Genomic DNA, 11,043 nt, shown 5'->3' with positions numbered 1-11,043 from the left:
CCAGTCTATCAATTTTTACTGATGAGAACTGCATATTCAGAGAATAAAGTTACTTAAACCAAGCCTCTGAATTTCACTGTCATATATGAATAGCACTGAGACCTCTTACAAATAAAAATACTTAGCAGTTTTCATTTGCTAATTGCGAAGTTAAATTTTATGATAGTCCATTCAATTCACAGCTTCTCTGATAGTCACCTGCAACTCTTTAATACAGCAATGTAAAAGCTTCCTCAATAGACTAATCTATTAAGCCTTTATTAATTTTACTGTGTCTCTACTGTATCTCTCTCTCTGAGGTAGAATACAAATGCATAAACATTTTGCATCCATGCCACAGAATATGCTGTTATTGTGTTCCCTAGACTATTCCAATTCCTCCCACTGTTCTCTTCCCATTCTCTGCAATTCATGAGTTTTCCTCCTTACCTCAGACCCAGGTCTTTCTTCACATACTTTCATGTAGTCCTCTGTGTTCACTGTCACGGGTTCCACTTCAAATCTTCCAGGGGCTTCATCTTTCCAACATGCAGTACCATTTCTGAAGCTGTAGAGACAGACTGCTATAGATACTCACGCACAGACTGTGATGCTTCTCTCCTAACATAACTATCAGCGAGTATGTCATCTCAGTCCCACTCTCATGTGAGGGAATCACAAGCATTACGCAGGAGCAGGAAGCAGATCTAATCAGGACCTGCCATAGTATATTCCTGACTCAGTATTTTATTTCCACAACTATAGAGTTAAATAAGTGTTAGACAATATTAAACAAAACTTTTAACTTTAATATTCAAATTCAACACTAGTAAGAACAAATAGAGCACAAATGGGAAACATTGTTTAAACTAAAATTAATGAAGAGACAAGCCAGTAATTAGAACAGTTCTATTTTTTAGCAACATCTGTCAGCCTAGGTCCAACATCAGTATAGGTTCTGACGGCCACATTCTGTTCATTTTGGAACTTAAAACTGAATAGTTAAGCTTTGTCTGTTGGCATCTCAGACTGCAGTTTCAGTATAGTATACTGTAAGCATGATCAAACTTATGTACATAAACAATGAAGAACAACCTGAACACTTACACTAAACAATTATTTACAAGTACTCCAACATAAAAAAAAAAATACAATAGCCTCAAGAATGGACAACTGAAAAGAATACCAACATTTAGAGAACCTCATTAGAAAGAATTACAAAACATCAATAGCCAAGACATTAACAATTGCACTACACTAATACAGAGTCCAAATATTAAATTGGTGCATTACTTCACAATGCACTAGCTTTGAGAGAAAAATGCTGCCTTCACTAAAATGCAGCTTAGATTTGTTTCACGTAATTGTTTTAACAAGAAGCGTATTAACACAATAATGATTGTTTTAATGCTACAGTTTACAGCGAGGACAACAAACTAAAAATAGCAGCAGTTCCACATGGCACTTAATTCCACAGGTTTCTAAGCTGTGGTTTATGCAATGCCTACAAAGTGCTCCCAGTTGAATATACAAATAAAATTCACAATAAAAGTCTACCTGACATCAGGTACATTGAGTGTAGGTGGCCTTAAAGCCCGTCTTTCAAAATGTATTCCCCTCTGCTCCAAAAAAAAAATCAGTAACTATCAAAGCAAGGCCCCCTCCCTCCCTCTTAAAGATCATTAGGGATATTACTTCTTATTACAATGCCGTAACACTACAAAGCAGCACACCACTACAGTGGTTAACCCTGGGACGATGTAACATCTAACAGTGTAACCGAAAGGCTTATGGATTAACATCCAGGATCCTCTATAGACAAGATAGTAACTGAGTCCATTAACTCAAATGGTTAATACAGCTAATCAGCCATATTGTACAAGTAAAAACCCAGAAGCAATTCCTGTAAAACTAGTGACACTGATCAAAGACAGGACAAGAAACCAGGAATTGAATGCTTCCTTCAATTCCTTAGGCTTCAGTCCGGCAGAGATGCTATAGCCATCCTCAGTAGTTCTTTTAGACTTCATAGTTAGTATATAGTAAGACTAACTGAGCGGTTCATTTTCTTTCCAATGAGTCGAGATGGTCTATTTTGCGTCGTAGATCTAGTTGTCATCCTGTCAGTGAACAGTGCTCGCTCCTCAGCTGCGGCCTTTGCCATCTGTGCCTTCTTCAGCTCTCTGCAAGACATTGAGAGAGTTAACACTTACGCAACGGTATCACAGTAAGGACTACAGGCGTATCACAGCAAGAGCGTTTCAAATGAGTTACAGCAGTTCAGAACGTAAGACTTGCTGTCAACTTAGGTCATACTAAGACCATTATCATTCGCATCCACCCGTTTACAACCCAGTGGCCAGAAGTGGGATGTCTGTTACTTGTCTAGATGTTCTTTCTTTTGAACAAGGGAAGGAAATGACAAATTCACACAACTCAGTCAGATTTTGAAATCCAGCCTTTTGTAAGCAGCTTGACACTTCAATTACCAGAACATGGTAGGATGCTGTTTACTTTCTAGTACAAGCCGTATAATAAATCACTGAAGAGTTAATTACTGAGGTTTGCCCAAATGAAGCCTTCAGCCACAACTGAACTTCTGTGGAAGATTCAGACAGACATACACTTAGATGAACACAGATGAACGTAACTGGCAACAGACAACTCGGGAAGCATCCTTTTCCTTTTGCATACCCACATCAAAAGCTCATCACCACCTGTATCTTTCTTGCCTAACATAAAAACTTGAGCCCAAAACTGCAAGGCTGAGTCACTGAAGGTAGCACAGGCCATTGTCCTTGTGCAACATTCTGTCAACTATTCTGTTTCAGAAAATTACCAATACTCAGTCTGAGGACAAAGTTAAATAAAACTCAGGATAAAACCATGAAATAGTCTGACTAAAGAGCAAAGTTATCTTTATCAAGGGTTTCCCCAGACACCCCTTTTCTCCTTTCCTTAAATGCTGACATATGGCTAAGTGTAAGGATTCCCCCCATACTCTTTTCCTTCTCCTATCCCAAACTATCCCTCAAAAAATTTTCTCCACTGTAAGAACTAGTATTTGTAATCTCACTTCACATCCGGACTCCAAAGCAAGATCAAATTTTACAGGCTTGCTGGATATTGGTGTAGGTGTATTTAGTTTTAAGCTACATGTTTTAGTTTAATAAGCTACTCCCATTCTTGTAAGCCAAAGTATTACTCATTAACACCCATGCCCCACCTAATCCTCCCCACATTATCACTGTGTCAGTTCACTGCAAGAGAATGCAATCAATTTTTACTCATCTTCCCTAAATATTGAACGTCAGTCACAAATGCACACACGTGTGCACATCCACTCATCACACCATTACCAGGAAATTTAAGTTTTAAAATATACTTCCATTCTTCCCTAGAAGTCTAATCTTGAGTTCTTCCTTTCTCTGAAGAAGATGACACAGTAGAAGAAGCTGAGTTTCCTTACAAGGATTCCTTTCACTGATAACTTACACAAGTGGTATCTTAAATGGGTCAGATGCAGGAGTGTTTAAAAAAAAAAAAGGTAAAACAAAATAAACCAAAAATACCTATCTGAACTATTTTATGGAACACTATCCCACACAATGTTAAGAATTACTGTGGATAAGTGCTCTTTGGTCAGATGCAGGAGTGGTTAAAAAAAAAAAAGGTAAAACAAAATAAACCAAAAATACCTATCTGAACTATTTTATGGAACACTATCCCACACAATGTTAAGAATTACTGTGGATAAGTGCTCTTTTTAAATCATTCTTGGATCTACAGTTATTTTATAAGGATGTGCCCTACTTGTTGCCAGGCAAGAAGTAGTCTTCACAAAACATTAGCTTTGCCAACTTCCCCTTTTACATGATACAAAAATATATTGTCTTTTTTCAAGCAAGTTACCTCAGCAAATCTGTCCTTGAATAACTTGGACAAGCTGACAAATTATTCTTTCTACAGTCAGTGTAATTCATAAGAAGATTATAAAGATAACCATCTAAAATGGCAAGTCTGGCTACATTCAGACTGTAGCAATGGCAAGATAAGCAGATAGCAATGGAGAGAATCCAAACACGAAGTTAACATCTTCACTCAAAATGAGCCAGTCAGAAAGTAATCAGTGTTCCATATTCCCTCATAAAAGCCTGCCTATTACATAGAATACGTGCAAAGTTAACTGCAGTGAAAGATTCAGATGATTGCTTCTTAACTTACTCTTTCTCTGAAACTTAAGCAGAAATCAGACTTTCCTAAATGGAATCTCTTCTTCAAAGCTTTAATTCAGAGTTGAGTGTTTGAGCAAGGGGTAGGACAAGATGATCTCCCGAAACAAATGATTCTCTGATAACCTAATAACACTGCTTTGTACAAGTCAAATTAGTCCAAAAACATTCCTGATGTGCCATTTAAGTTCAAAACAGCTCATTTAAGTCATGTTTTCCAACATGTTTCAATGTACAGATGACCTAGGAAAACACAAGACTCAAATAATATAGATGTAAGTTACACTACACATCACAAAAGTATGCATTATGCTTGAAACATTTTTTAAAAACTGTCATGTTTTGTATACCTTGAATACTAATAGTGTAGTTGAGATTCCCTTAAGAGTGTTCAAGAAGTTCCTTCTACGGAGAAAGTTCCTTTTAAAGTTACATAACCCACTTTGTACTCTCAGGGATGTACACGCATACAGATTTGTGGACCTCATGCAGAAACAAGGACAGTCCTGTTTTATCATCACTCTACTATCATATGAAAACCCATTAGAAATCAAGTTGTATTTAAGGACCCCAAGGGACTACTTACTTCTGCAAGAGTGAGTTTTTGAATTTTTCAGCATTCAGTTCTATCCGGAGCTGCTCTGCACTCTTTTTTGCAGCAGAGAGAAGCACTGAATGCTTGACTAGTGCCACAGCTGAAGGCCTTTTCTCTGGATCAGGATTAATCATAACCTTAGAAAAATAAAATAACGCATTCTAGTTAAGGCCAGTAATACAGTAAATTACACTAATCAGTGAGCTACTGGTACAAGAGTTCTTACTTTTAGTAAGTCTAGTAATTCTTGAGAAAGCACTTGTGGTATTCTAGGTAGTTTTCCTTGTCGAATTTCATGCCATTGGTCCCCATTAGTTGGAAGTGGTTCAGCCCCAGCAGCACAGACAACAGTCAGAGCAAGAGCAAAAATATCTGCTTTCGGCAAATGAGTGTAGTTCTTGAAAAATAAAGAAAAATAGATTTACTGCACATACGACCCAGCGTGAGAAGAAATCTAACAGACAGCTAAACCATTCAGCACTGAACACATCCACAATATTACATTCCCCTTTAAGTACTACCAGTGTTCAAGGGGATACCATTTAGGAAGTTTCTCCTCCAGCAAGGAGGCAGCAGACAGCAAACTCATTACTCTCAAGAAAACAGCATGCAGACCTAACATCACTATTTTCCACAAACAGAACAGTTACCTCTTGTAGGACTTCATTCGCAAGAAAACGGCTATCACCTTCCTCCACTTGTGGACTAGATACTCGAGTTACATGACCAAGGTCACCTGCAAAAAGAAGTTAGTTATTTTTCGGAAGACAAGTAGACAATGCAATTCTTTTGAGCACAAGTGTGCTGCTTCTCACCTATTTTAAATATGACTCTATCAGATGACCAGTCATCATCATCACCTTCTTCTGAAGTTGTACTCGGGACTGATGTCCTAGATATGAAAATATTACCTGAAAAAGAGCAGAACTGTTAAAAAACCCCATTTCTGTCCAATTTCTACTTCATCGAGTTTCACTACAGTTTGCTTTAGCCACACAGAAGTTTTAGTTGTCTACATACCCAGTTCCTAGAGTAAGAAACTATAATTTACTCGCTCTGGCCCCTCTGCTGGGAGGGGAGCCAAGCATTATGAAAGTAGAGTCAATTACACAAAAAGGACCCAAGATAAAACTCAACCACACTAAGTTTGCTAGCCAACTTTATAACTGACATCTTTGTACTGCTATTTAGAATTTCAGTGAAGAATTTACAGTTAGTAAGGTGTGGCTAACTGCTCTTTTTTCTACAGCAAATTAAACTAACTGAGGAAGTTGTCAATACAGAGTAAAGCAGTTTACAAACTTACTAGGTTTGATATCCATGTGTACCAGTGACATTGAATGAATGTACTTTAAACCTCGAGCCACCTGAAGTAGCAGGTCCTTCAGTTCTGGTTCAGTAAAATAACGCATATTCCTGTAATTTTCACTTATGGCATCTGCTAAACTGCCACCTAAAACACCATTAAAGAAAACAACTAATTATTTTACACCATACAGTTGACAAAGTAATGACCACTTGCTTCCAAAAGTAAGTACAACTGGCTTCCAAAATTAACAGTGAATATGTCACCAAGAACTCGCTGATGACACACAGGAAGTGTAAAATCTAGTGCTGTATCCCCTCTTTATAGCCATGTAATATAACAAAATTATTTTTCTGCGCTGTAGTTGCCGTGCAAATCAACAGGATACCAACACAAGGGAAAAGACCTCTCTCCCTCTTCCAAATCTCTGGCAGGCTATCAACCATTAGCAAAAAGCTTCAGAAATCAGGTCCATCTCCCTTTTTAAAGGAAACTCTCTGGTAATTTTCTCTATTCCAGCTTGTACTATTGTACAGAAGAACAGTTTTGCTGCTTGCAAATGCCTCGCTGTACTTCCAATATTCTTGAACACTTAAGACTTTGTCTGCAATTTTGTAGTTTTTACTTCATTTATCTGATGTGCCTTTTCCAACAGAAAGGAACATCAGACACATTTGAGACAACGATGGTATGAGCTACGTGTAGGGCAATCAATTCCTAACTAGTGCTAGGGATTTGTAGAGATACCTATATATCTTCCAAAATTAGATTTTTTGAAAGCAAGTTCAGAACAAGCGATAAACTTTACTTACCATTGCAGTATTCATTCTGTATAAGCATATGATCATCTTCTGCCCACGCAGAGTAGTATCTTACTACGTGAGAATGCTGTCCCAGAACTGCATGTGCATAGACCTCTCTTAAAGCATTTTGCCTGTTACAGCACAAAAAATAACAGCACACAAGAATATTATGAGGTGAAATTAGTCCAATTTCAGCTTGATAGAAACACTTATTATAATATCATGCCCCTCTGCCAGCTCAGGTTTCTAATTAAAATCTTCATATTCAGTTCTGTGGCACCTTAAGGTGGATTTGTATTTGTATCCAAACAGCTAAAATAATTTACATTGTATTAGAAGACTAAGTATATGGAACATCAAAAAACAGGTTTTGTTGCAGGTAATTCTTGAGGGAGCTGCCACTTCCATTACATACTTCACAACCAGCAGCAAGCTTTGAGAAGCATCACTGAAGTTTTAGGAAAAAATTAATGATGATCATAAGACAGGAGTATGCCTGAACTCAACATTCCTAACTTCTCGTGTGTAAGTCTGGTATGCAATTTTGAGCAACTCGAAGCTTGTGGCGTTTTATAATATAACTATTAAAACAGTGGGGGGAAAAAGTCATGAATCGCAGGCTCATTCACAAATGCAAAAAAATACCCCAAAACTGACTTAACTAATCTGCATGTCACTCAAGTTGACAAGGATGAGGACCTAGCTGGGAATACTGCTTTCCTTCCACATCTCAAAGGATCATCACTGCACAGTTTATTCATATAGTCCCTCTATTCATATAGTCCCTCCTGCCATTAGTGCAAGTAAGCATTATTCTTACTTTCCAGATGAGAACAACCTGTTTCCACACAGAATATTGGGACAAACGTCTGCTAGGAGAAAGGCCAAGTAGCCTTTCCTCCCTAGTATTGCACAGTATTCAGAAAAAAGGAAAAAAAAAAAGTGACTTCAAAATTGTACCTGGTTTACATTTAATTCATATATATTTATACTTTGCTCTTAAATGCCTTCTCTAGACACCGACACAAAGAGACATGGGAGGAAAAAGCACCAAGAGGTGACTTTTAACTTTTAATAGCAGGAAATACTCACTCATCCACTGAGCCAGCTAAGGGTTTCTTGGATCGCTTTATTGCATAAATACAGCCATCAAGCCTCTTCACACATTTAAACACAGAACCAAATTCACCAGATCCAATCTTCTCCAACTCATGAAACTCGGTTGCATACCGTGACTTCATATTACTTTCTGTTATTGTTATCCTCTGCAAAGATTAGAAAGGAAAATACTTAGATCTGCAAATACACAAACTGCCCAACTTAGTATCAAGTTCTAAAGATTAATTACCTTAGCAGGTCTGATAGTTTCATCTTCAGGCTCTCCATCACTTGCTTCCATGTCCTCCCCACAAGAGCTGAAATTCACACCAGTTACTTTTGCAGATCTAATATGGCTTAAGTAAACTTAAAACTGAAGTCTAGCAGCTGTTGATTTTTCTGAGATCTAATTCTCCCATTCTACCTAAGTTTAGTTTAACTAACTGAATGCTAGAGATTTGTAAGCACAAACTCATAAAATAAAGGTACCATGTCATTAGTACCTTTAGAAAGAAATCTTTGAATCTTTAGAAAGAAAGAATTTCTTTCCTTCTAAAGAAAGAATCTTTAGAAAGAAATCTTTGTCATTTCTTTCTTCATGTTTCATACTGGTATTTAATGCGTTTTTCCCTCCTCGAGAAAAGACTGTGTGCATAGCTCATTCAGTCAGGTAAAAAGACTGTAGGACACAGCCTAGTCTATCCTCTCTGTATACTAATCAAAAGATCTAGTGCTAAATGGTGATTTCATGACATCACGCATCTCAAAGCAGATACTTTAAAAGCCATATTATGCATCACTAACAGATCTGCAAGGAAAAATACTTTCATAGAAGCAATTTCTAACAAAACTTTTGCAGCTAAAAGTAGTTCTAAAGATAAGCTTAACAAAGGAAGATACAAGTTACTCACTCATTCCAGTGTGTTCTCTTCCTCCTACGACATTTTCCTTCAGAGTTGTGAAGGAACATGGAATCGGGAGTGAAGGGATTAATGTTCACATGAGGTGTTTGTCTAATATCTTCCTCCTGCTTCTCCGATTTCCCAACATTCATAAATAGAGAGCCCCCTCGAAGTTTGACTGAGCTGGAGCCTACTCCTTGTGCTTTAGAAAGCAAACTCTATATTTATTTAAAAAAAAAAAAGGACAAAAAAGACATTTATAGCCTCAATATTCTCAATACTGCTTTAGTCACAAACAGTCAGGTCATGCTTGAAAGCCATCATTACTATATTGTCTAATGAAAGCATGAGTTGCTTAAATACTTGCATTTCCATCAAAAAGAATTCCAAAGAAACTATTAGGCTTTATACTCGACACAAAGACAGTTAAAGGAAACACTGAATGTTAAAATAATTTTTAAAAGACAGGAAAGATGATGAGAGCAGTGTTTTCCTGTCTTTAATCATGTCATCGTCACCTAAGCTTCTCGGACAATTCTTTGTCCATGAAATGAACACAGATGAAACTCATGGACCATCCCGTGCTATACCACCATGACTTTCACATACAACATATGGAATTTAGATCAGACATAGGAAATTATCTTTGGTGACTACAAATTTAGGTGACAAGCTAAAAAAAAAAGTAAATAAAATATTTAATACTGATGCACAGATGCCTCTTCATGAGCCTACAAAGAATTGCTCAAGAACTGACAGCACTGTCACACTGTCAGTTCAATATCCAAAACAGATCTTTTGGGTGGTAATTTGTTAGACCAGGCATTTTCCAGGCACACGATGAAACCTCTCCCAGTTAGGTAGGGCAGTTTGCACCTGAGTCTCCTACATCTTGGTGAGGATGCCAACTGCTGACTGATTGGATCACAAGCAGGAGTATTGCCTTATCCTAGCAACACCTTACAAAATAAAGACTTGACATAACCAAAGCCTAAACCACCACAGGGAAGATGACCGATACTTGGGAATCTCAACTGCACTCCCCAAATCTGGACTAGGTGAAGACCTTTAAGTCACTGTGTCTCTCAACACGCATTTCCGCACTTCCACCGGATACCTTAACCAACTGATTCTTCCAGATTCCAAAGATAACCTCTCCAAGATAACCCACGTAGAATCTGGGCACCTAATTTAAGAATCCCACTGACCTGCAGCATTAAGACCTTGTTTTTAATGTGTCACAATCCACAAGACTCTTACATCTCTCAAGCATCTGCTCCTGACTCGGTACAAGATCATCACCAATTTTACTATTTCCAAACGTGTATCACTGATTTCTACCAGTGAACCCTCATTTGAGATGGAAGCTATAGAAAACCAATTAACAAGGTTGCCTTCCTCGCACCTTAAGTCAGTTGTTTTCAGTCTATAGTCTATAAACCCCTGGGAGATTATCCCCGGGGATTATCCCTGGATTACTTCTAAAGGGCTATATGAAAAGTAACGAAGAAAGCAAGCCTATTATCACTAGATTTAAATTCACTATACAGTGTTTTACACGAGTGTCGAGTTCAAAAGTTGAAATGTCTTCCAAAAGCCTGTTATTGTCAGAGTTAAGAGCTACCTATCCCTTTAAGCTTTCAAATCCATCAGTTTAACAGCATCGGCTACTCAAACAGCCTTTTACATTTGATGCAAAAGAGTGCAGACACTGAACTTGCAGTGGCATACGGTACAACAGCAGTACTCAAGCAAGACATACCTATTTACTGACAGACATGCAGGAGCAAATTCCGATTCAAGCTTTTAACTTTCTGGTTATAAAGGTACAAATGCCCACACGACACCAAAATATTTATTTTAAGAGTTTAATATTCTTTCACCTTTTTAAACATCTTTTCCACAAAATATAGCAAAAGCAGGGTACTTATATATAAATAGAGAGAAAAAAGTGTAAAGATGTATTTATAAATACATATTTTATATACGTAAGGGGGGATTGTTCCACGCCCCCAGCTACCCTACGGGACAAAACGCACGACTGGGGGGCCGCGGTACTACTTTCGCTTCCCCGTTCGCCCAGGCCGCGGCCCATCGGCGGACAGCGCGGCAGCCGGGCCTGCGGGGC

At 38.0% G+C, this 11,043-nt stretch overlaps 1 protein-coding gene across 1 annotated transcript in view; it reads right to left on the bottom strand.

Moving 5' to 3' along the window:
- Window positions 1–767: 767 nt before the first annotated feature.
- The window catches only part of WEE1 (WEE1 G2 checkpoint kinase), a 13,057-nt gene continuing 2,781 nt past the window's right edge, over window positions 768–11,043 (bottom strand). The window contains exons 2-11 of the mRNA XM_009288811.2: window positions 8,925–9,133; window positions 8,264–8,330; window positions 8,008–8,180; window positions 6,925–7,046; window positions 6,113–6,259; window positions 5,622–5,717; window positions 5,457–5,542; window positions 5,033–5,203; window positions 4,798–4,943; window positions 768–2,162 (exon numbers count right to left, since the gene is read on the bottom strand). Coding sequence (XP_009287086.2) covers window positions 2,012–2,162; window positions 4,798–4,943; window positions 5,033–5,203; window positions 5,457–5,542; window positions 5,622–5,717; window positions 6,113–6,259; window positions 6,925–7,046; window positions 8,008–8,180; window positions 8,264–8,330; window positions 8,925–9,133 — 1,368 coding nt within the window. The 3' untranslated portion in view covers window positions 768–2,011. The remainder of the gene's footprint in view (window positions 2,163–4,797; window positions 4,944–5,032; window positions 5,204–5,456; window positions 5,543–5,621; window positions 5,718–6,112; window positions 6,260–6,924; window positions 7,047–8,007; window positions 8,181–8,263; window positions 8,331–8,924; window positions 9,134–11,043) is intronic.

The sequence above is a fragment of the Aptenodytes forsteri genome, unplaced genomic scaffold (assembly GCF_000699145.1).
Source record: "Aptenodytes forsteri isolate BGI_AS27 unplaced genomic scaffold, ASM69914v1 Scaffold8, whole genome shotgun sequence".
NCBI classification, from domain to species: Eukaryota; Metazoa; Chordata; class Aves; order Sphenisciformes; family Spheniscidae; genus Aptenodytes; species Aptenodytes forsteri.
The sequence above is the reverse complement of the archived record's forward strand: the minus strand, read 5'-3'. Positions and strand labels throughout refer to the sequence as shown.